A 26,150-nucleotide genomic window follows, 5' to 3' on the forward strand; every position below is an offset into this window, starting at 1 on the left:
GTAAAGGAGAAAGTTTCAAGCTTTTGGAGTTCCATCGTGTCCCAGACACATTCTATTTTATTTCCTTTCTAAATGTCAAATTAGTTAAGAAGCAAATTAGCGAACAGTGATGAGACCAAGCAAGTAAAGGATGACCTGGTGTGGGGGTGCCGTGTGTTTAGATCATCCTGAGCTGCATAGCAAGACTCAGTACAAACTGTAATGAGAGGGGAGGAGCTGGGGGAGAGGGAGAGAGACAGAGAGACAGAGAGAACAGAATGCAGACTTCGGCGATGAGGACAAGTCCTGAAGTGTCCGGGTCAAATACGGACAAGCAGGTTCAAATGGACCTTGAATAGAAAGTGAGCCTGTGTTGCTGGGCACATTTCTTTCACCCTGTCGCTATTCAGTAAGTACCCAGCGAGGTCCATTAAATCATAGCCCTCATGCCATGAATTCTCTAGCCAATGTGGCAACGAGTAAACAGCTGTTCTGCCAGCCTCTTGGAAGCAGCGCCACTGCCCAGCTTAGTAGACTGGGGATTGCCATGGCACCAAGTCCATGGCAGGAACCTAGAGGAGAATGTTCTGGAAAATACTGCAAACCTTGCTGCCACGGTCAGTACCGGAGCCGACAGTTCCCTGTGTCACTGATTTGTTATATAGTAACTTCAGGGACTTCTCAGTCCCTCTTTCTACAGTTGTTCAAGTCCAGGTTTTCGATTTGGGCCTCATCACAGCTGCCTACATCTCTTGTTCCTTTTTTTTTTTTTTTTTTTTTCCCCTGTTTGGGACTCTGCAAAGCTGAAACCTCAGGGATCACTCTAGCTTAAAGTGCAGTTCGCCCAGTGCCTGCTGCAGCTGCCAGTCAACACATGATGTCACGGGACAGGACTCAACAAATCCCCTTGTGGATCTACAAGGTTGAGGGTCAACTCCAGGCTGAGTTCTCCCTAACCAAGCACCCTGCTCAGCCCTGAAGTCGTTAGAGTGCTTTCCTTTCAGACATTTGCTGGACCCAGGCAGCTAAGGGTTCCCCTGTCTAAAGCTGCAAGAGGCGGCTAGCGCGCAGCATGAAGAACAATGACTACTAGGACTGTTTATGGCATAACCCAAAAGCATTCATTCCGTTTACTCAGCCTGCAGGGAGCTTTAGGATGGAGTATAAGGATAAACGAACGGCCAAAGGATCTGGACGTCTGGAGTTCAACTATTCATCCAACAAGTACTGAGTAATAATTCTATGCCAGGCCTCTTGCTAAGAACAAAACAAAGGCCAACCCACACATAGACCATACATTCTATAGAGCAATAAATATTCAACAGCAATAACAAAAGTAAACGTAGAATTTGCAACAGCAACACATACAAGGAGGAGAAGGAAACTCTGCATGTGTAGCTGGAGAACCTGACCCCTGGGAAGAGCAAAGGAAGGCTTTCTGAGAAGCAGGACATCTGAGCCAAGATGGCTTAACCTGCTTTTGCATCAGCAACAAGCGGGCAACGCTGCTCCTCCTGACCCACAGAGATGCAGGGAGAACGATCATAGATCAGACTTTGAAAAACACCCGGTGTTCCTAAAACTAAGCATCTGTCTCCACAGTCAGAGGCAGCTGTTCCCAGGCTTCTCTGCATCTGTCATCAAGCTAGGCATTACTCACGTGGACTGAAGACTTTGATCATTTTCCTTTACCCTGCCGGGCAGCTAGGGCTGGATGGACCAGGGGTTAGCCTTAGTCTGCCACGTACCTCTCATGTGACTTTGAGCAACTCATTTAACTCATAAAACTCACCTCTTTGCAATCCCGAGTGGGTCGGGAAGAGCTCGAAGCTCCTGGAGCACTCGGGACAGCATCTACCTGTCGTCACTCCTACACCCACGGTGCCGTTATCACTACAGATTACTGAGTCCTGACAGCTTATTTCCTGGTAATGACATCGGCCCTTCACTCCTCTTCCCACTGCCACCAGCCTAGAGAAAGCGTTTGTCATGTGACAATGACTCTTGCCACCGCCTGCCAATCAGCATCCACCGCTTGGCTGACTATTCCAGGTGCTTTCAATGTGGGCTCCTAAAAGACCATCATAGTAGGTACTGTAAACTCTAGAGAATTTGAAGCACACAAATATTTGTAAATATTATACCATTTTCTATAAGGAACTTGAGCACCTATGGATTTTGGTGTTTTGTGGGTTTTCCTTGAGCTTCACATGGGTAATGAGGAACAGTGTGTGTGTGTTACATAGTTTTAATTTGTGATTTATGTGACTATTACCTAATCAAAATTAAATTTAAATATTCTTTTACTCCATTAAAATACACTCTCATTAATTCCTAGGACTGTGTAGTAATCCACACATATTCACATTAGATGAAAATGGGAAGCATGTGTAGCATGAACTGTTAGAAGGTCTTAATAAAAACAAATCCGGAGCCAGGTATTGGTGTGAACGCTGAAAGATCAGAGAAACAGAACCAGCCCCAGCTAACCTCACCTCACCAGTTCCTCAGCTGATCTCGTTTCCTCAAACTGGAAGCCTCTATGTCCTCATCCGAATGAATCTCAGCGGAACTGCTGCTCAAACGCCTAAAAGCTTAACAGACTCTAGATCCTGGTTTTCGCACCTTACATACCTTTGTGCTTCCTGCCATCACTTCCTGGGATTACAGGTGTGTGTCACCATGCCTGGCTGTTTCCAGTGTGGCTTTGAACTCACAGAGATGTGATGAAACTCTGCCTCCTGAATGCTAGGACTAAATGTGTGCGCCACCACTTTCTGGCCTCTATGTCTATCTAGCAGCTGTTGTGTTCTCTGACCCCAGATAAGTTTATTAAGGTGCACGATATATTGGGGGACACAATATCACCACAAGCATGTCATCAATAATATGTTTTCACAGTTTGAAGGGAAAATTAAACTTGACAAAGAAAGGTAATAGGCCCATGTAAAGTCTGACAGAATGGTCTTCACATCTTTGAGGACCGTCACTTGACACAGCAGTCAGTGGCCATTTGAGTCTACATCTCACCCTGTTTTTGCAGTTCACATTAAGTGGTAAACAGTATGCAGTACACAAATAGAGGGTCTCTGCTCCAGAGGACCCCAGAGTTCGGTCGACCTGACCAGGGTTTCGGCCGGTTCTGGGCAGCTGATAGCTCATTGTGACTATTTCACTGCACCCTGGGGAGAGTGAAATGTGGTGACTGGGCTCTCACGAGTGGCTGTTTACGAACTTGTACTCACAGACAAGGCCAGAGCCTTTGACTGTTGTGTTATAAAGCCTTCAGCTGACTTGGCCTCAGAATCCACTGGAACAAACTTAATGTTCTGGAACCAGGTCACCTTTTAAAGGCTACTTCAAAGCAAAACCAAACTAGTGGCGCTTTCAGCAGTGACGTGGGGGGTGGGGGCATGCATTAAAAGGAGTTATTGTGTTGGTAATACATACACCAACGAATGTCAAGGCTCTGCCTGTAAAGTCTGAGGGTAAGGCAGCTTATATTTCTGCTTAATTGGTTAACATGCTCTGGGCTCCATGGATCGGGATGTTCCTTTCTCAGTCCAGATTCAGGACGTTTCCTTCCACTGCCTCTTTTTCTGTTCCTACAAGAATACCCAGAATGCGATACATAGATTGGTTCACTTGATTGGCATGGCATAAACTAATAGGCTTTTCCTTTCTTTTTTAAAAAACACAAAGTTCCTCAAGTTTAATGATTGTTTTAAAAAAATTATTATTCTTGAGTCCATCGTTAAAGCTGACTGTGGAATTTTTCACTCCGGCCATTCTCTAGCTGCGAAATCATTTGGCTCATTTTACAGATTTATCCTTGGTGAACTCCTGGTTGTGCTCATGCCTTCCTGGGTTCATCCAGTTGCCCATCTATGGTGGTTAGTTTTTGTCAACTGGAACAATCTAGAGTCACCTGGGAAGAGGGGACATCAGTTGAAGAATTATCTCCATCAGATTGGCCTGTAGGCATGTCTGTGGGGTGTTTCCTTGAGCAGTGTTGAAGTTGGCCCCTGGGCAGGTGGGCCTGGATTGCGTAAGAAAGCTGAGCGCACCACGGAGAGCAAGCCAGGGAATCCCATTCCTCCCTGGTCTCTGCTTGAATTCCTGCCTTGCCTTCCCGTGACAACCGACTGTAACTGGTAAGCCAAGTAAACACCTTTCTCTCTCAAGTTGCCCTTGGTCACAGCATTCATCACAGCTACAGAGAAGCGAAACCGGACACTTCTTCCTAAATAAAACACCCTGCCTGTTTTCAGTTGAACTTTCTGGCTTATTCATGTGATCTGAAGGTGTTCGTTATATAATCTGTATACATTTCCTTTATTAGATGTCTTGCTTATGTTTTGTCTGTGATTTGCGTTTTCATTCATGGTATGGGAGCTCTTAATGTCAGTTATGTCAATGAGCAGTGTCCCATTCTAGTTAATACTTCATGTATTTAAGGAATCTCAACAGCAAGGTATTTTCCAATAATTTCTTTAGTGTTACTACCGTTTTACCTTTTATATTTACATCTAAAATCTATCAGGATTTGATCTGGGGTGTGGTATGGGGTTGGCATCAAGACTCCAAGACCTAGCATCATTTATTGGACTGTGAACTGTCTCCCACAGGTCAAGCCACCAGATAGTGCAGATGTGTCTCTGGATTCTGGTCCATTGGTCCTTTAGTCTGTGTGTGTGTGTGTGTGTGTGTGTGTGTGTGTGTGTGTGTGTGTTTCTGTAACTTTATAAATAGGTTTGATAACTGCTATTATGGGTAGCCCCACGAAACCATCTAGTACTGCGTGCACATCCCCCAACTTGGCTTTCCAAGCTTCCGTGTGGAGAGCGACTGATCTGCCTGTTTCCAGGCTAGTTCACTGTGGTTACCTCGGTCTTTGTCCCATCAAAGCCCTTTAAATTGAAAACCAGCCAGGTGTCTGCAGAGCCGCAGATTTGTTGGGTAATTAAATAACGCCGGGAAGGGGGAGGAGTGGATTAGGCGAAGCCGGCCGGTTGAGTGGAGTTCCGTCAGTAAGAGTTCCCTCTACACTTGAAGTCTAGCTTCTGGAGGAAGACCCCGGGGAGTCAAAACTCTCAAATCCAGGCGGAGGAGGGCCAGACGAGGTCACCGAATGTAAATGTCGCGGGGGGTTCGGCCCAGCCCGGCGAATCGGCTGGGCGGGGTGGGGCCGCGAAGCCGCAAATCACCAGTTGAGGGCCCGAGAGCGCGCCGCCCGCTCAGAGCCGTGCTTGCCGCCGCGGGGCCGGGCGGGAGCCGGAGCGGAGCCGCCGTGCGCACCGAGCAGCCGCGCCGGCCTCTCGGCGGACGCCCGCGGACCATGAGCCGCCCGCGCTCCCGGAGCAGCTGCGGGGCGGGGCGGGCAGAGCGGCGCTGAGCCGCAACCCGGGACCCCGAGCGCCGCGCCGGGAGGTGAGTGTGCCCCGTGCGTTCCTGCTCAGGCTCCCGGGCTCGTCCTGAGACGGGACTGGGAAGTTCTTTAGAGACAAGTTAGGCTCGGGAAAGGGCGCAGCCCGCGTGTTTGCCCCCTAGAGTCCCCACAGACGGCGTGGGGGTGGGGGTGGCCAAAGTAGGGATGAGACTTGCGCCCTCGGGGTCGTCGGATCCCGGAGCTCCCGGGAGTGAAGCGCCGGGATGTGTGTGCTTCCAGCATCTCCACCCTCGGGCTCCCGGACGGTAGCATCCCGGGCGGTAGCATCCCGGGCGCTGGCTTCCAGACCCCCTCCGGACCCCTTCCCAGTCCCGTCCCGTCCTGCCCGAGGCCGGTCTAAGTTGGGGAGATGAGATGGCAAAGAGGATTCTGCTGGACGCCGGAGGCTTTCTCCGCTAATCTCTTGGGAAGTTTGCAAAGAAAGTGAAGGAGCCTGCCCTGTAACCGTTGACAACATCTCCCTCCCCTCGCCTTCCCTTTGTTGAGAAAGAATGAATAGTTGGTTGTGTGGCTCCCCTTGAGTCGGGGAGGGGAAGGCAAAAGGAGGGAGGGACGGGTCGCAGCCCATCTTCCTTTACCCGTCTAGTCTACTGCCACTTAAGAAGTTTGATCAGGTGTAGACACTCATCGAGGGCAGCGAGTGCTGGAGGACCGCGCATCACAGGACTCAGGCTTAACAGTCGCTTGAGGCGAGGTGGAAAGGGGAGTAACCCGAGTCTGTTTTCGCCACCGCAGTTAGGCAGGAAAAGTAGAGCCCCGAGTTCAGAGATTCTTTTAAACCTTGACTCTTATCTCCCAAGGTTCCACCGACCTCTCAATGGCAAGTACTCTGGGCCAGGGAAGGTCGGTTTCAAAGCTGATTATCTCACTCTGTGTTCCCCCTGGTGGAGGTGAGATCCTGAAGGGGGCTCTGCAAGGCCGAGTGGGGGAAGCCCACTGGCTAAACCGTTCGCCCACCCACGAGTGTGCCAGGAAGCCTCCTGAGTATAAAGAAAACAGTTTACCATGCCAAACGCCCCCTCGGCGCCCAGCACCGACTCCCTCACAGGTGCTGTTAAAAAGCTTGGCATTTCCAAGATGAGTAACCAAGACTTCAGTTCCTATTGATAAGAAAGAACTGCTTTGTCAGATGGGTGCTAATCTTAAGAACCTTGCACTGTAAATCCTTCACTGTATTGCTTGAAATATAATCCATGGAAGAATTATTCATACTTCAGTCATTTGGCTAGACTTCATAAGTTTACTTCAAAAAGAAAAGGATACCCCCGATTCGTAAAGCCAAGCCAAGGTTCTAAGTGGAGAAGCCAATTTTGTCTGCCTTTGCAGAAGACAGGGTCACTGATTTGAATTGTAAATTCTCTGTCGTGGTAAGGGCGGCTGAGGCAGTGATATTTCCAGTTTGAGATATAAACGTACTTGAGGCCCTTTCATCAGATTGCTATGTGAGTTCAAACCTGAAAATATTCCCCATTTCAGAACCAGAGAAAAATCTAAGCAAGTGGGCTGTTTTTATCTTTTGCCTCAGCTGGCAAGATCATCAGGTCTTACTGTTCTGTTTTAGAGCAAGTGAGTTGGACCCAGCTCATTAATGTTTCAAAGCTTGGTGGCTGACCAGGAAGGCAGGCAGCAAGGCTGTTAGGAGTTTGTTTTGAGGCTCGCTCATGTTCTCAGCCTTCCCAGAGTCCCATACTTCCCCTATCAAGATGGAGCATCTGACCTTTGTGTGTGTTTCAGGATCTGGCCGTAGCCGATGGTCAAAGTCTCTGCTGGTGTTTGTTTGAAAGCACGTTAGTTCACTTGGTGCCTATGCCCTTTTGTGTCTATGCCCTCTCGGCTTGGTGTGTTTACATCTGTTCTAGGTTGAAACATCTCAGCTCCTCACCCTCCCCAGCTGCTGCAGTGGGTGCTTTCATTTGTGAACTCCAGCTTCAGACGGCTGGAGGAGATGGATTCTTGCTTGCTGTGCATCAAGGACTTCATTATACACGATCACATTTAATTTTCACCACAACCCATGGTTGTTAACGCGTTTAACACATGACCACTGACTGTTGGGGAGGGGTGTGACTTGTCCTAAGCCTCCTAGCTACCGAGGCAGAGCCAGGGCAGAGGTTTGAAGTAGTGAATACTGACTCCAGGACCCAGGTTCTGAGTCATATCATTTGATTGTCAAAGACCAAAGGGTACACAGAGTGTTTAACGGCATCAGAAACATCTGCAAGTGGAGAATACTTGAGAGTCCAAGTTACTGTGGTAGCTCCTTAGTCCCAGGCTTCTGCCTTTGTGGAACTGGAATCCTTTCCCTGCCTGGGGCTGCCTTAGATCTCTTCTTGCCTGGTCCCTTATCTTTTTTCTCACATCTCATGCCATTGTTAACTCTTCAGAAAGGTCCTGCCAGACCATCATCACATCATAAAGTTATCTTTCCCTCCAACCAGTATCCTCTATCATTTCACTCTGTTCTGTTTTTGAATTCTTTGGAGTACTTACAACTTGGGTATTGCCTGGTTTATTTTCTTGTTTATGTGGTTTGGTTGGACTCCCTACATCTCAGCTCAGGCGTCTTGAGAGCAGAGTGTTATTATAGCCCCGTCCCTGGTACACTCTAAGCCCTCACAGAAAATATTTTGAGTGAATGAATGTTATTCCTTCAAACTGGGAAAATGAGCTTGAACTAGCAACAGTTACTGTCAGTTTCCTATATAAATTTTAAGGTCAGGGATCATTTCTAGATTATTATTATTTTTATTGTTGTTGTTTGAAGAACATGCACAGTGTCAGCCATATTTGAGGCTTTCCAGCATTTGATTCTGTTACCCAGGTTGACATTTTGAGTGACAGGTGCTCTCTGCCAAGGAGAATCCCCAGTGTGGTGCTTCTGAATCCTGGCTTCAGATTGGGCAATGCTGTAGAGCTTTAAAAATGCTGACGCTGGTGCTCTGCCCACAGAGATTCTGATTTTAGAATCTGGTTTGCGGTTGAGCCACACTGTAAATATTCCCTATAGGATGCCTAACATGCAGCCAGACCGAGCCCTAGGTGTTGGTATTCTAGAGCTCACCCTCTCTGCCTTGGCCCCCGACACGCTTGAGGCGGCCATGGTGAGAAGCAGGGCCGTCCTTCATGTTTTATTGATGATTCCTGGTAGCGTGGGAGATACTTTCACATCCGCTGTCATAGGTGACAATCCTCAGTGCTCTGGATTCTTCCCTCTGTGTTGATGATTCCATGATGATTCTAACCTACACTGAACTGTCCCCTGGTGTCTCACACACAGCTCCAGTTGGTGACCTTATCTTCCTCCTGCCTGGATCCCTTCTGAAACCACTTGTGTTAACGCACCATGCCATCCCCCATGGCCATGGCTTTGGCTTCCTTCCAGCTAGAGACCTTGAGCTTCTAATAATTCTTTGCTCTGCCCTATCCTTTCTCTTGGCCACTTCCTGAGGTCAGAATCCTTCCCTGTTCTTCCTGGTTTACTGCCATCTGCCTGAGTGACAGCCTGGCTTCCTTTTCCCTTTCCAGAATTACCAGAGTCACCCGCCGAGGTGCAGTCTGGACCCCTCCTGTACAGGTCTTCCCTGGTGCTCACCAGTCAAGTCCAGACACTTTGGCAGAACCCTTGAGACTCTATGGCCTTGTCCTAAGCTGTAGATCTCTCAGGAAATGTTTCTCAGCCTCTCCACTTGGCCTGCAGTGACGTGGTGTGTGGGGTTGCTTCCATACCTGCAAGGGCTTGCTGTCACAGTGTCCTCTCAGAAGGCTTTTCCTGATATGTTCAGTATTTTGTCTCTTGTCTTTTGGATCTCTAGGAGTACTTCTGTCAAAGTTACTCATTGTTCCTTCCGGCTTGAGGTTTGCTGTTTGCGAGTTCTGTTGAAGTAGAAATAAGAAAGGAAGATGTTAACACTTTGTTATCAGAGGATATATTGAGGTGTGGGGCATTCACGGGCATCGTAGAACCTTTTAGTGCAATGGCAAATTCCAGATCAAACTTGGATGTCCAGAGAAGCCACATGCCAGAGTCACTGGGGCTAAGTTACTCTTGCTCTTCTTGGTCCACAGCGTGGCCTTTACACAGGAAGATGTTTTGTGTGGTGTTAGTGGAGTGTGCTGTATCTCTCTCTCCCTACCCCCACCCTGCCAGTTTCTTTGAGATGAAGCAGGCCTGTCGATGAAGAAGAAAGAAGCTTGACCAGAGGGAGTCCACAGCTGTGAGGGGTGGGGGGACTGCTATTTGGTTTGCGTCACTGGTGGTCAGGTAGAGGGCTAGGGAATTTCGATTTCTTCTTCTTCTTTTTTTTTTTTTTTTAATAACAATGATTAACACTGAGTAAGTGCTGACAGTGTGCCAGGAACTGGCCAGGACGGGAAGGGCCCTCCCAGGACTCACCGCCCTGTTTTTCTCTATCCCTGTGAGCCAAGCCTTCTGTGGTCTCACGGGCCATGGACAAGCCTCTGAATTATCAAGGATGAGAAAAAAGAGGCCAGGGTTAGGACTGTATTCTTGAGTATATTCTACCTCGTTCTCAGTACTCGTGAACTTTTCTCTGTTGCACGGGGCAGTGGATTTGTGTGGCTCCGCATTCAGAGTGGGTTTCCTTTGCAGATTCCCGTTATCCCGCTGCCACCACTTCCGGGAGCTCAAGAGTGGTCGGTGGTGAAGCCAAGTCTGCAGGGGCGCTACCAGGGGCAGTTTTCATTGAAAGCTCCTTCCCCATGAGGACTGCAGTGGAAAGGCTAGTGAGGAGTAGGTGCTGGGAGCTGAGAATGGGCTGTGGAGTTCAGCTGTCCCGCGGTGACGTGCAGATCCTGGTAGGATGTCATAGGCCATGTAGAACATCTTCTGGGATTTTAGGTATCCAGGGAATTGTTACAATTGGATTTGTATGTTGGCCATGATGGGTCTTGTACAATTTGGCTTAGGATAAAACTACAGTTCAAGGCCAGTGATACTGCCAGCCATACGTGGGGGCAGTTGGAGCTGGCATTGCCGTCTCACTGAAAAGTTTCCTCTTTTTCTGTGCCCCCCCCCCCTTTCTTATTGTCTCTGCCTTCCTTTTTTCTTCTTCCCTGACTTTACATGCACCTGTGGGCATCGCGTAACCCTGCTGGTGGCTGCCAGGTTCCTGACTCCTCTTGGAAAGAATCTACAGGGTGTTCCCACCTGATGGCTTTCCGGTACAACTTAGTGTGCTGATATGTGGAAGAAAGAGCCACCCCTGACCCCTGTCCCTGCCTTGGTTAATTAGAGTACACTGATTTATTTATAAAGCATCCAGTCTTTGCCAGAAAAGCTGCCCTATCATTGTGGGTAGCACAGTTTTGGTCTGGCATGGTAGAAATCCCAGTAGCTAAAGAATTCCAGCCGTCTCTGCTGGTCTTATCATTTTCAGGGTGGTGGACATCAGGGTAGCCATCATCCAACAATTTATAGTATTTTTCCTGGTATTTATTACTGAACCTGCCAATCCTTCCATAACAGTCTTTTCCCCTTAATTGCACCCCCCCCCCTCTGCAACAATGATAAAGATGGCCCACATGCCTCTAACAACTCTGAGATGTGCTCATCTATTTGGATTTGCTGTCCATCCAGCTGAATTTCTCTATAGAATCCTGAAAAACAGAGATGAACAAACTATCCCTGCTTAGGATGTTCTGCTAGTGATGCCTTCAGGCATTATTTCCCTTCTGAGGTTTCATGTTTTTTTTCCAGTTTCTTCCATAAGCTTGAAGTTGATTCTTGTGGATGGTTACTTAGCTTTATCCTTTCCTTTATTTTCCCTCGGCAGTGTTGAGAATCATGGCGGCAGGGAAATTTGCAAGCCTTCCCAGAAACATGGTTGTGAATCACCAGTTCCCCTTGGCCTCGTCCATGGACCTTCTGAGCAGCAAGTCCCCTCTCGCTGAGCATCGCACAGATGCCTATCAAGACGTGTCTATACACGGGACTCTTCCACGGAAGAAAAAAGGCCCTCCTCCCATACGGTCCTGTGACAATGCCAGCCACATGGGTACCCTCCCCCACTCCAAGTCCCCACGACAGAGCTCACCTCTGACCCAGGACATCATCCAGGAAAACCCACTGCAAGACTGGAAAGGGGAAGCCTTCACCTTCAGGTAACTCCTGTTATTTTATGAGTGAAAATTATTTGTCTGGAGGGCTTTGTGTTAAACGTATGCAAAGCTGCATGACTCCCCTTCCCTATCTCCCTTCCCTCTTCCTCTCTTCCTTCTTCCCTTCCTTCCGGTGTTAGAGGACCCAGGGCCTTACACACGTGAGAAAGTGCTTTCTCCCAGAACTGCGTCCCTAACCTAGGTGAATAGTGTAACTTCTGAAGCTCTCACTGCACCTTAACTGTTACCACCTGATACAGCCAGTCCTGTTTTGTCTTTATTTCTCCCTAGCTCCCCTCCTCTGCCATTATTGAGGCAAATCTCATTTTCTTTCCCTTTTTTGTGGGGGAGGGGAGACAGGGTTTCTCTGTGTAGTTTTGCGCCTTTCCTGGAATTCACTCTGTAGACCAGGCTGGCCTTGAACTCACAGAGATCCACCTGGCTCTGCTGGGATTAGCCTGCGCCACCACTGCCCGGCGTGCAAATCTCATTTTCTAATAAACTTATTTTATCTATTTTTGTATGTGCCTTTTAAGAGTAAGGATTCTGATTTAAAGTGTAACTAACCACAACTTAAATATAACAGCTTAAAAAAAATCATTTTGTCATATCATCTAATATTTGAGATCTAAAGGATTTAAAAATCCAACTTGCTACATTAAGACTCTTAAAAGAAAACACATTTAAAAAAATCATAGCATTGGATTAAACTACATTTAATTCTGTAACAATGCCAAGGTATATGTAAGTTAGGATCCAGACTTCCTTTAGTTGCTAATAGGCCAAAATTGCATTTTGTGTGGCTGCATCACCAGATCTGCTCATGACAGTGTTGTGGAAGGGTGGATTTCTCTGTGCTTAGTCCAGGGCTCTGGTAAGGAAGCCTCAAGCTGGGAATGGCTGGGCTGTGATTGGCTTCTGCTCCTCAGAGCTGGTTCAGGGACTGGGCTCCCTTTCCTGTAGATGAGTGGCCTCTGGTGGTATCAGGTAAAGAAAGGGCGGTTTCCTCCTTTATCTTTCTTGTTCAACCTTGTAGCAAAGAAAGCTACTCTGATCCTGTCTCATTTTTTGGTGCCATCTATATATTAGACACCTATGTTCATTGGAGTATATTGATCTTATAGGCCCCAGGGTCTCAGCAGGAAAGTTCTCCCCAGTCCCAGTGAGTACTTAAAGGGTTGGTTCAGCATTGCAGATACTCCAGCAGCCACAGTATTGGAGTAATGTGCTTTTGTCCTCTTGCGTCTGAAGCAATGCCCTCTCTGAACTGCATTTCAGTGAGAGATCAGATACAAGTAATTAAATAAGACAACTCAAGAGTATACTAAACGCTGTGGAAGGAGTAAGTTGACATGCTGGCCCCCGATGGACATAGGTAGTCATTGCTTTGTATTTGTAAAGGCCATTAGGAGATGATTTTAGATCTAAGATGACTACTTAATGAAAAAGGCAACCTTGACACATGTAGGCTCTTCCAAAGGCAAAGAGCTGGAGTTCAGAGCAAGTTCGGTGTGTTTGCAAATACCAAAGAAAGCTGGTGTGGCCTGTAACTGGAGTAGGTTAAGTTGAGAGGTGAACAGTAGAGATACTGGGGTTTAGGGAATGGGCAGACAAGACTGGAGCAATGCTGGGCAGTGGTGGCGCACGCCTTTAATCCCAGCACTCAGGAGGCAGAGCCAGGCAGATCTCTGTGAGTTTGAGGCCAGCCTGGTCTACAGAGCGAGATCCAGGACAGGCACCAAAACTACACAGAGAAACCCTGTCTTGAAAAACAAAACAAAACAAAACAACAACAACAACAACAACAAAAGAGTGGAGCATCAATTTTTAGTTTCATAATGTTTGTAAGAGGAAAATAGGTGAAGCCTAGGTATTCTCCATGGGCAGTGTTAGAGAGCCCTGGAGTGTTTCCTGGAGAATGGAAAGCCATGGACACCTCTGGGATACCCAGATGTGTGGTTTCCTAACATAGGGAGCCTGCAGGCAGCCTGCTGCTGAAATGAGCAGGTACCTGAGTGCATTATTGTTAATATGGCACTGCTGGCATCCAGTAGGCAAGCATGGAGAAGGACTGCCAGACACAAGCTCCAATCAGTGTTGTGTTACTGGATGCAGAGGCAGAAGTGACTGCTGTGATTGGCTTACTGGGGAGCATGTTTTCTTGCCTAGTCTCTTCGGGAGCTAGCTATCTGCCATGTACCAGACACAGACACTCCACAGAGCCACACCTTAGAACTGTGAGGTCCTCCCTCACCAGGTGCCAGCTCATACAGTGGGGGTAGGGGATGGGGGGTGGGGGATGGGGGACATGGACATGGACACGGGACCTGGAGAGCAGGGCTGCTCAGGAGGAGGTGGTAGAGAGTCGCCTCCTACCTCCAGGAAGTTCTTCAATAAATATCCAAGGTCCAACCTGCCAACCTGCCTGGAGTTCAAAGCTTTTTTATTTGAAAACTGACTTGGACAGAGGTCAGAGCTCTGTAACAGATCTTATCAGAGGGTGGACACAAGTCCTGACTTTCATGTCCTGGCTGCAGAATTAGCAAGTCCTGCCGACTTAGGGTTTGCATGTTGTTCACAGCTCCAATAATCTACATTCATACCTTCTTTTCTTCACTCAGAAGATCATACTATTTAGCATAAATACGAGAAGTATCAAGTGCATCTCCCACACAAATCACCGAGAGCGGGAAGGCCATGGTTGTGTGTGAAAGGCCCATGAAGTCTGACCCATTGAGACTCGTTATCAACAGATTCATTTTCCATGTTTTTTTTTTTTTTTTTAATCTCCCTTTGATTTTTAAGAGTTCAGAGTACATGATTTTTTTTCTTCTTTTAAAAATATTCCAGTAAGATTATGAGCTACTTCAATTCCTTTTTGGAATAAAACATGGTCTGAGGAAAGAGTCTGTACATGGGAGGTTAGAGATAAGGAGTGTAAATGAGAACCTGAGGTCCTGGAGAGGGAGGTTTTACCTGAATGTCACAACAGAAACTCAGTGAATGGTAGAACATCTCCATCTGTTCTGGCTTAGAGCTGAAGGCAGCCAGGCAAATGGCAGCCACCCACAGTTAGTTTCAGTTTGTGAGTGACCGGGCCAGATGCAGGGGATGGACACTTTCCATCTCTTCACATTTGGCCTTGACCTGGCAATGGCGGGTCCTTGTGGACATCCTAGATGCCCTCTTTGTGTGTACCCCACCAACACACAGGAGGCGACACTCCAGACAGGTGCCTCTTTGTGTTGTAAATCTCCATCTGCACTTCTGGGGTTTCAGTTACCCAGCATCAGCTGTTAGCTAAAATATTAAATGGAAAATTTTAGAAATAATTTACAAAATTTCAGTGTGGGCCACACAAAGTAGCATGAAAAAGAAAATCTCCTTGTGTTCTGTTCTGTTCCACTCAGGACAAGAATCTCATTCTGGTGCAGTGTCCCCAAACTCTATATGGTACTTCCCATTAGTCACTTAGAAGCCATGTTGACTGTTAGCGGTAGGGCAGTGTTTGTGTTCAGATGGCCACACTTGACTTCATAATGGCCCCAAGACAAGAGTAGTGATGTTGGCAACTCAGATACGCTAAAGAGCAGCGCTAAAGAAATTTTTTAAAAGTGAGAATTGAAAGTTTTTACCTAAAAAAAAAAAAAGTATGTTGAAGTTGCCAAGATGTACAGAATATTATTATGCTTGTTATAGTTTCCTTTTGCTGATGTTATTTTACTATGCCTGGTTTATAAATTATACTTTATCATAGCTGTGTGTCTAGGACAAAACAGGATGTACCGGGTCCAGAACTATCTCGTCTTCCAGCACCCATGGGAGATAAGGGGACTACTGTATTCTGACTTGTTGCAGAGCTGCTGTTTTTACAACGGACATGCTTAGTTTATCAATCATTAAACTGTGACTGTTATTGTAATTGCAAACGAATTGAACACCCATCCCACGGGAGGCCTTGAACAAAGTAGACAATCTCCCTTGTGACCCAAATGTTTACAGTTCTTAAGCTGACATATCCACACAGATCAAATGCTCCATTTTCTAAGTAAGCCATGCACAAAGAAAGCTATACAATATAAAAGGGTACTATTAGTATTCTTACATTTTATAGCTTTAAAATACCTTAAAGAGCTGGGTGGTAGTGGCAAATGCCTTTAATCCCAGCACTTGGGAGGGAGAGGCAGGTGGATCTCTGTGAGTTCAAGTCCAGCCTGGTCTACAGAGTGAGTTCCAGGACAGCCAGAGATACACAGAAAAAAAGAAAACCTGTCCCCAAACCAAAGATATATATATATATATCTTAAAGGGTATATCTTATTGGAACATCACAACCCGTATAAGGCATGGCACATCTCCTCCTTTCCTCCTCCTCCTCCTATCTCCTCCTCTTCCTCCTCCCTCTCCTCCCCTCCCCCTCCTCTCCCTCCTATCTTGCTCTTCTTCCTCCCCCTCCCCATCCTTTTCATCATCATCAACATCACCATCATCATCAGTGTGGAATGGGTTGAGAGCTCTTGAGGCACCTGAGCATAAACCCTAGTGGATAACTGAATTTGATGGGAAGGGATGGTGCTTGTTGGCTGCTCCCCAGACACTATGCTCCACAGTCTCCAAGAACGATGGTGACAGCTGTGGGCACCCTGAACTGTTTGCTTGAATGGAAGCGGGGAGTCTCCCATCTGACACCCTAACACCTCAGACATGGGCTTTGGAGAGAAGAGCCTCAGCGGCCAAGAGTCAGAGGCCCGCCTGGAGAAGGGAGTTGGTCTTCTCTTTCGGAGGCGGTATCGATTAGCTTTCTTGTTGTCTTGGCCGCCCTTGGATGCACTTGTGGTTTTGAAAAGTGGCCAGAGCCAGAAGCCAGAGAGTTCGTAAGCCTGCTGCTTGATGTCACAGGGGAGCCTTTGTTCTACACACACAGCCAGGCTTCTCCAGAAGGCCTCCAGACAGGATTTCCTCCTGATATTCGAGTCATTGGTTGCTGTCCCTTTGATTCATTTATCTTCAAGGATGGACTTGTGTTTGAATCTAGAACCCTACTTGAGCTGAGTTCCTACTGGGATGTCTGTGTTGTCAGGATCTCCGAGAGAGCAATGCTTGGGCCCTCTTCCTGCCTGTGGGTATGTGGAGGCATGCATTCCTGGGAACAGCTGTGCGGGGCTAATTCCTTCCGAATCTTGTGCTGTGGGCACACGTGGTGGGACAATGTGGCGTTTCATTAATTTGCACGAAGCATTCTGACTGACTCAGCACAGGTGTGGTAACTGACAGTGGGCCGCAAAGTCTGTGCAATTATTCTTGGTGAAAACCGGTTTGCTTTCCCAGACAGTAAGTAACCTACCACGCCACCACATCAGATCCTTAGGGAGGTGGAGCTGGGGGATCAGGCCCCAGATCCATGCAGACTTTTCTCTGAAAATCATTTCAAAGACATGACTCTGGGCTGTCAGTGCCCCCATCTGAAAAATTCTCCAACTATGGCTTTCTCCTTGACAAAACAAGATGTTGTCCCAGACACACCAGCAAACCATCCTTTCCTCTCAGAGATAACCAGAAGATCCTCAGTGCACGGGGCCACTCGCGGGTGTCTATAGTTTGTGCATGTCACACCTGCCACCTACCAGTTGCCAATTTTTCATAGATAGAGGAAAAACTGGCTTTTGAGTTTTAAAAATGTATCTAGTAGAATAATAGATGCTGTTTAATAAAAGGTTCGCTTATTGGGTGATTAGGGTAACATTGGCTTTTTAATAACTCTGAGCATAAGAATGTCTCGAGTGGGTTGAGTTTTCCTAACATATGGAAGTGCCTCCTTGATGTCCAAATGCAGCTGTTGTTGATGGGCAACTGTTTCCCGGAAATGGTATATGGCCTGGCCCTGTTTGTCCCTGGTGTGCTGAGTCTAGGAGCAGCTGGGTCAGAGGTGAGCCTGTCCCTTAGCTTACACTGCTTCTCTCTTGAAGGAGACCAGTATGAGCTGCCCAGAGCTCTACCAGCTGCTTGATGGTAGCCCTAAATCCTGTCCTGACAAGGAGCTGGGGGGGGGGGGGGCTGGGATCTGTGCATTCCCAGCTGTTCTGGGAGAAAGGAAAAGATTAAAAAAACAAAACAAAACAAAACTGATTGTAAACACAACCAAGAAAATGACCAGAGAGTGACACAACCCAGTCCTTGTCTAGCTGAACTTCTTAAATCCTCTCCCCTCCCCCGGGGCAGACCTGCTTTAACTCAGGCTTCTTCCAGACTCACCCATGCTATTTGGGAAGGGCCATGCTTTATTCTTAGCTGTTTACCTCCCACAGTATCTGCTAAGGCGCACTGTCAAGAGATCCTCAGCTACGCCAGTGAATCTGCCCGCCATCCCAGACTGGCCAGGATATGCGCTCTGGAGAATCTGTAGTTTGCTTTTGTTCAGTGGAAAGAAAGATTGTCTTCCAGGGACGAGGATTAGATGACCTCCACACCCTCAGGTCACAGCCACCCTGTGGTTTGTAATGGTCATCATCCAAGAGAAGCTCATGTTGTCTTGTTGGAGAATTGTGCTTTTATGTGCAAGCTATGGAGGGCTGAGGCACCGTCTAGTCTGTATAATCTATAGTTCCAGATTCACCTGCAAATAGATATCAGATTAGGGTGACTCTTGTCAAAATAGCTCCTAATGCAGATGAGCTAGACGCCTCAGTTCAGATTCCTGCTTCTGCCACTCAGGCAAGTGCCTGGAGAAAATTATAAATTATAAAATTGGTTTGAAAATGACCTGTCCTAAGGAGTGCTGTCATGGTTAACTGGTCCCCAGAGAGGAAGGTGTCTCTAACTTTCCCAGCTAAGCCCGGGCCACCTGAGGATCACTGGGAAGTTCATGTTGCCATGACTACCAAAGCTGCCAGGGATCTTGACACTGATTCCAACAGCCAGACCTGGTAGCTTTGTGTGACATTAGGCACGTTAGTTTACTCTTTTGAATGATCACATTCTTACAGGGTAGCTCAAAGCAGGTATGGAGGAGGGGCCCAGGCTGGTAGGTTTCCTTCCTTCCTCCAGGAAGGCTGAGCAGGGAGGCTCCTAATCCCCTTGTCTAAGCTGAGAGCACGTTCTAGGCCTGCTGCTCCAGTAGGAGAGAGTTGTGTTGATGGAGTTTGGCTAGGATTCCATTATCTAGGTCTGCCCCACAGCACTGTGCCTCAGCCATCACTCAGTGTCTGGGGTCTAACAGTCATCCAGGGTGGCCGTGAAATACCAGTGCACCTTTGCCTTCAGGCACTGAACAGAGCCTGGCTTCCCCTGGGGACTGAGGCAGCCCTACCTGGATTGTTCTTGTGCTAAGGTGAGTCTGCTGTTCATTCTTTGCACTTTATTAAGCTGCTTTTATTTGAGGTATTGTGTTAGATACCAGGGACCAGTGGAGAATAGAGGTGGCCCCTGTCCATAGGGAGCACCCAGTTTAGGGGCCCTGGGATAAATGCATTGCTAATACAAAAGGAAGTGTTGGGAAGATGCCATCAGAGGGCCCTGGCTTAGATTGGTGGCGACATCTTCTCTAGGCTTGGGAACACTCGCAGATTAAAAACATAAAGAAAATATGAAATACTTCACTAGTAATTTTTACATTACCGTGTATTAAAAGGGTAATATCTTCAGAATGTGTTAAATAAAATATACTATTAAAATGAACTCTACCTGTTGGTCTTTTTTTCCCCTTGACTATTATTAGGAGACTTTGAATCACCTGAATGATTCGTGATGTGTTCCCATTGGACAGCACCAGTCTAGACCTTGCTTAAGGAGTTTAGATCTCCTCTGTATGCAGAGGGGAACCTTTGAGTACATGATCAGACCCAGGTTTAGAAGATGCCTTGTCCCTCTGTGTAGGACTGACTTAGGGTGACGGAGGGTTGAGAGGGGACAGGAGCCAGTTCTGCTCCTGAATGACATCAGAGGAGACAAAAGGAGTGGATTCAAGATTGACTTTAAAGCCAGGAGAGCTAGTCCTCGTCTGTAATCCCAGCACTTGGGAGGCGAAGCAGGAGGACCTCAAGTTTAAAGACAATTTGAGTTAGAGGGAAAAAAAAATCTATGTAAAAAAAAATGCTCTGTAGAGTCTGACAAGTGTGCCGAGGGTTGAGTGTGGTAAGCTGGGGATGGCCAGGTGTGGCTCTGGCAGTAGGGGGTTGGAGGTGAGGATGGAGGGCAGGGACATTATGAGGGTAAAAGTAGGAGACTGAGGAAGGTGTTGCTTTTGGTTGTGTGCTTTTCCTTGAGGGAGGTGGTGGCTGGTCTCTGGGAATGGAAAGTTCTGTTTGGGGTGTGCCAAGTTGGAGGTGTGGAGATGGAAGACTTCCTTACTAGACAGGCGGTTGAAATCGAGAACCTGGGGCTGTGGAGAGGGGTCTGGTCTAGAAAATAAAAGTCTGCACCGAACTGAAATTAAAGCCATGAGAGTAGATTCTGTCTGTCCCCAAGGGAAAGACCTTATGAAGGAGAGAAACCCTGGGATCCAGCCCTGAGGGATCACAGCAGAGTGCATTCTGGGATCAGCAAAGGAAGCTGAGTTTGTGGGCAGAGAAACGGATTTGAATCTGGAAAGGGTCATTCAAAGGAAGGCCTTTTTATGTTTTAGAAACATTTTAGTAGGAAAAGATGAAATCTTTTCTGTTATGTAGCCCTGACTGTCCTGGAACTTGCTGTGTGTCAGGCTGGCCTTGAACTCAGAGATCCGCCTGCCCCTGCTTCTGCTGGGATAAAAGGCGTGCGCCACCATGCCTGGCTCAAGACTTTCTCATATAAGCTTTTGACAAAACAAAACACACTTTCTTTGTTTGTTTTTCGAGATAGGGTTTCTCTGTGTAGTTTTGGTACCTGTTCTGGATCTTACTCTGTAGACCAGGTTGGCCTCGAACTCACAGAGATCTGCCTGGCTCTGCCTCCCAAGTGCTGGGATTAAAGGCGTGCACCACCACTGGCCAGCTCAAAACACTTTTTTAATAGATCCTTTTCAAAGAGCATTTTTTATTTGGTTAAAGCGGACGTACCTTCAGGGGCCAGCATACCTGTGAACCTGTGTCTGCATCTCAGGGACATGCTTTAATGGCTCCAGCTATCCCCAGCTGATCCAGTTGCTGCCAAAGACAACTATGAGTATGGCCTGACATAAACTCATAAACTTACTTAAAACACTGAAGTGGTGGTGGTGGTTGTTTTGTGGTTCTGTTTGTTTTGGTGACTAGATTATGTGGTGGTTAAGCATCAGCTTTGTAGATGAACAGCATCATGATGTATTGTCTTGGATCAGACAAGTCTGTGTTGGCAGTCAGGCTTTGGCAGGAAGAGTGACAGGTGCTTTTCCAAATAGTAGACGGGCAGCCCCTTGAGAATGGCTGTGGACCACAGAAGGCAGATCTTATGTCTTCCTATCCGGTTAGATGGAACTCTTTTTCTGAGAGGCCCCAACAGCAACTAAAATCCTACCACTTTTATTCTGCTTTTGAAACTTGAGAAGAAACCTTAGCTAAATATGCTCTTTTAGAAGTGGGTGGGGAAGAGGGAAGGATGGGGGCAGGGTGAAGGGACCAGGGCGGCACCGAGGGAGGACAGATAGATACCAGCCAGACAATGCCTCTGCTGTCGTCAAAGGTGCTGTGTTTGGGCCTCGACAGCCTCACGGGTCCCGATGCCAGACCGTGTGTGCCTGCCAAGAGACACGCTGGCCTTATATGGCTTTTCTTATTCTAACTCTGTTCAGTCTGGAGACCGCCAAGTTAAAATTTCAGCAGTGACCTTTAGCTTAACGCTGTCACTGGGATTCTGCTGGGCACAAGCTGACCCCAGCTTGGTGGTTTACCAACTAGTCCCTGCCTGCTATCAGTCTTGGGTTCCCATGCCAATTTATAGTAGTGGAGGGTGCAAGAAACACAGAGGGAGATGTTGAATCATGATGCCGACTGCTGGTTTTTTTGTTTTTGTTTTTGTTTTTTGTTTTTTTTTAACTCAGGCATTGTTTCATTTTCAGATGAGCTAGAGACTGACTCAAGTAAGCATTGGCTCTTTGAGAGGACGTGTGTCCTCATCTCCAGCTTCTCTGGACTATAAAAAGAAAGATTCTCAAAGTTGAAAGTGATGGTAAATGTGACCCCATGGACTCAGGCTCCATATGGGAAAGGTAGGAAAACTAAAATAGAGTCCTCTGACCTAGTCAGAGGAGGAAGAGGCACATGACCTTCCAGGTGGTTCACACACATACACACACACACACACACACACACACACACACACACACACACACACACGCCAGAGTCCCTTCATGTTTTCATTCACAGTACTTTAACCCACCCTCAGGTGTGAGGCTTTGCGCCAGGGACTGGAGACTCAGAAAGAGGCCGGGCTTTGTCCTAAGGAGTTCATAGGTTTTGGATAAAGATGCCGCTTTGAACCATCTGTTCTTCCCAGCATTGTTCTTTCCTTCTTTGCACGCTCCTAACTTCCCACCCACCAGGTAGCCCTCTGTTCCACTCAGTTAATCCTTCTGACCTCCGACCTTAGCACCTGTCCAGGTATATCACACAAACACACCACAACATGGTGTGGAGGTAATCTTTCCCTCGGGGCCTGCCTCTTCGGGGTTCCCACTGCCCACTGCCGCTATGGCATAGACCCCAGGAAAGGTCAGGTCATGCAACCGAGACCCACGGCGGAGGATGTCACCGGCCTGTGAAAGAAGCAGGGTGCAGAGCAAGCAGGACTGTGAAAAATGTAACAAAGGGGCTTTCAGAAGTTATGGTTGGAACAACCAGAGCACAGAGGGGGCTCTAGAGAAACCAAATTGTTGGGCTCATTCGAGGGGGTGGGTACAGGAAGTAACTGCTCTGATTGGGAAGGGGGTGCGTGAGAATTGCACAGGCCTGGAGTGGGTGAGGCCAGGAGAAGAGGCCCAGAGGTCACGGAGACCGAGAGAAGAGGTGCTGAGGGTACCCACAGGCACTGCCACTGTAGGGATATTGGGGTGAGGAAAACTGCGGGAAGAATCTACAGATAGTTTTTTGGTTTGTGTTTTATAAAGAGGGCAGGGGTTGAAACTAGTCTCCAAAATGGGCTAAGGCTTCAATATGGCGGGGTGTAGGAGAGGAACGTTCCAGGTGTGGCCCTGGCAGCCAGGGTGGGCCGATGACTGAGATGGGAAGAACAGGAAAGAGGGAGAGGTCATTGTTTTCGTCGGGTGGTGTTCCTTGGGGGAGATGGTGGTGTCTGGTCTATGAGAAAGAAGAACTAATGTTGGGGTGTGACAAGTTGGAGATGTACACATGTCTCAGGGGACTTCCTTTTAACAAAGCCAGCAGAGCTTTAATGAAAGGAAGCCATCCCTGGCTTCCTGAGCTTGCTGGGATGAGAGTTTATAGCAATGCTGAGAAGGTGTGCATGCAAATGTGAGCTATTGGAGCCGTCCTTAGGGTGAGAGATTCAGGCTCCAGGATGGTGTATGAAGTCTGCGGGGGGCTGTGTCCTCAGCCCCCTTCTTACCAATTTTTAAAAATGCCGTTTAGACCACAATACTGGCATAGCAATGTCATCGAACCTGGGTTCCTGCTGTGAATCTTGAAGGATGTCCAACGACAGACATGAGCCCCAGAAAAGGATGTTCCGATTCTGAAACAACACACCAAATTTAATTAAATAAGACTTACACCAGGAGTCCAAAACACTAATTACAAAGTAAAAATATGGGGTTCAGATTCACTGCTTGCCGTGAGAAATGCCCTAGGAGTTGGACCACTGTAGCCTCAGAATGAGTCAGGGGCATGCTACGGTTGTCTAAGAAAATTACTGTGATTTTAGGGGCATTAATTGAAGCTCAGTATTCAGACCAAGGGAGGTCGTCACACATGACCGTGCAGATCACATGTGGTGGATGGTTTTAACTCTGACCTCAGAAACACAAGATGATTCCTGTGCCCCAGTGCTTCACGCCTTTCTGGTGTGAAGACCTGTTGATTTAATCTTTAAGGAACAGACCTTACATTCTTCTGTATCGGTTACGAGGTAATTCTGGTGTCATGTGTTCACCCTGTGAGAATATTAAAAAGTCCTCACTTTGGCCGGGCGGTGGTGGCCAGCAGCGTGTACACACCGTGACATCATCAGTAAGCATGCTGAGATATAGAGGAATGATTCTCATTTGTTTGTGCAAGCTGATGTGACAAAGATATCCCCCTACGTCATGTGTCTAAAGTGTGCTAGTCCTTGTGCTAGCAGCTACATCCCTTCCAAAGGTAGCAAAGGCAAATCTAGACAGTGTTTCCTGGTACCATTAATATTTCCCGGTATAATTAATCTCAGTATCAGAAACAAACAACAACAAACAAAAAAATAAAAAACAACCTTGTCACCCTGGTCACAGCTAATACCCCCCCCCCCCCATGTCATTACTTCACTCCCTCCCTGGATCAGTGCTGGAGTTTGTTCTTTTTTTGAGAGAGTTGCTGTATAGTCCAAGCTGGCCTTCAACTCACTATCCTCCTTCCTCAGCCTCCTGAGTGCTGGGATTGCAAGTGTGCATCACCATATGCAGCACCTGCCCTTTGTGAAACATCTGTTTCTTCTTATTTTCCCAGCTAACAGAGAGAAATTGTCCCGTGATGAACTCTGTCCTCTGGGTTATTGCCCCAGTTAACTTCCTCCCTGGCATTTCAAACATGCCCAGAGATTTTCCTGTTGGGCAGGAGCAGCCAGCCTGTCAACATCACTTCAGAAGCATCTGGTCTGTGGTGTGGGGAGGGAGGCAGTCCTCTGGCATGCATTGGGGATGGGTATTCTGTTGCTGAAGGAGCTATCTTGAGGCGGCCACACTTCAGTCTCGGGTCTGTAATGAAAGGCTTGGGGACCAGGTCTTCTGCACAGTGCAGGACACACACTCATACACACACACACACACACACACACACACACACACACACACACACACAAACTAACATTTATTGAGCAGCTGTGCCCTAGAGATGCAAGGATGGCGAGAATATGGAGTCTGTGCTCAGTATTTTTGTAGTCCTGTAAAAGAGACAGGGCACACAGTGTGTATTAAATTATTCTTGCCTTAAAACTTCAGACTTGGAGGCTGTAGAGATGGCTCACTGGTGAAGAGCACTTGTTGCTCTTCCAGAGGACACAGGTTTGATTCCCAACATCCACATGGTGGCTCACAACCATCTGTAGCTTCAATACCAGGGGATCTGATGTTTGCTTCTGACCTCTGTGGGCTCCAGGCTTGCATGTGGTGCACATACATACATGAAGCAAACACTCATACACATAAAATAAATAACTTTAAGAGATTAAAAACTTTCTAATTAATAAGAAAGGTGAACTGAGATGCTACTAATTCTTTGAGTTGTGGTTATAACAGCATAGAAAAGAGTGGTCACAATGTGTGTGTGTACAGATGTTAATAAGTTGGACAATCAAGGCTTGATTCAGAGAATTTGGATTGATTGGAGTTGTAAAGAGATAGGCTGGCAGGGTAGACAGGAACTTAGAACCACAGATAACCTCTAATGAAATAGAAGATGTTGGACTTTTCTGTATATTAATCTTCTCTAATCGAACATTACAGTTAAGTATATAATATATTGATATGTAAGGTGTAATTCGGTTGTAGTAGAAGGAAGATTAGGTTTAGAGTCTGTTGCCATCTCCCCCTTCCCCCCACCTTCCTTGTCCCAGCCAAGACTCAGAGCTCAATGGAGCTCAGGTGGAGACGAGATTCTATTCCTGAGGTGCAGAAGCCACCAAGTTACCAGGAAGGCAGGCTTTGTCCTAGTTGTTGGGTCCCTTGTCCTGATTTTTGTGGCATGCCCTGGTGCAGGGGTTGGTTAAGAAAGTAACTGGCAAGACTCCAGGTCTACAGGATTGCTCCTTTTGGGGGCCTGTTACTTTAGGTACGCAGACTCAGCCTGCTGGCCACACTTAAGTCTTCTTGTATTGCATCCACTCAGGGTTCTAGGAATGAGTTAATTTTGTGTTCAATAAGCCACCCATAAAGCAAGGCCTCTATTTCAGACTTACAAACTTTCTGGTTCCTGTCCTCAAGAAGTTTTTATTCTAAGATTTCATATAGTACTCTACTATCTAGATCCTTGCCCTAATTCCAAGAGCTTTGTAGATTTCCTTTGGGTTCTGTGCAGACAGTAGTGTAGCACTTTTCTCATACTTGTGACAGAAACACCTCAGAGGGGAAAGGTTATTGGCTCATGGCTTCAGAGGAGGTCTGCCCACCAGGATGGGGAAAACATGATCCAGCACTTGCAGCAGTAAGAGCTTGTGGCTCTGGGTTTTCACACCGTGAACTGCTGAGGACAGCATGACCTTCAAAGACTTGCCTCCAGTGACTGACTTCCGCCAGCCAGGTCCCACCGCCTAAAGGTTCCACAGCCTCCCAGTATTCAAACCATGAGCCTGTGGGGGACATTTCCTATTCATATCCTAACATCATTTATGAATTGTGACAGTTCGAGTCTCCTTTGCCAGCCCTTTACCTTTAATTTCTTTTGCTTCCTTCTAGTCTAAGGTCTGCCAGACAGTGGCAGACAGAAGCGGTCACTGGGGGTGTCTTTCTCTT

General features: G+C 47.3%; 1 protein-coding gene across 2 annotated transcripts in view; it reads left to right on the plus strand.

Moving 5' to 3' along the window:
• Positions 1-4,987: 4,987 nt before the first annotated feature.
• Positions 4,988-26,150, plus strand: part of Bcar3 (BCAR3 adaptor protein, NSP family member) — a 113,948-nt gene continuing 92,785 nt past the window's right edge. Inside the window, exons 1-2 of one of the 2 annotated variants that reach the window (XM_036191070.1) lie at positions 4,988-5,409; positions 11,221-11,548. In XM_036191070.1, coding sequence (XP_036046963.1) covers positions 11,232-11,548 — 317 coding nt within the window. In that variant the 5' untranslated portion in view covers positions 4,988-5,409; positions 11,221-11,231. The remainder of the gene's footprint in view (positions 5,410-11,220; positions 11,549-26,150) is intronic. The other variant, XM_036191071.1, reaches the window with a different exon arrangement.

This window comes from Onychomys torridus, chromosome 6, assembly GCF_903995425.1.
Source record: "Onychomys torridus chromosome 6, mOncTor1.1, whole genome shotgun sequence".
In the NCBI taxonomy this organism is placed as follows: Eukaryota; Metazoa; Chordata; class Mammalia; order Rodentia; family Cricetidae; genus Onychomys; species Onychomys torridus.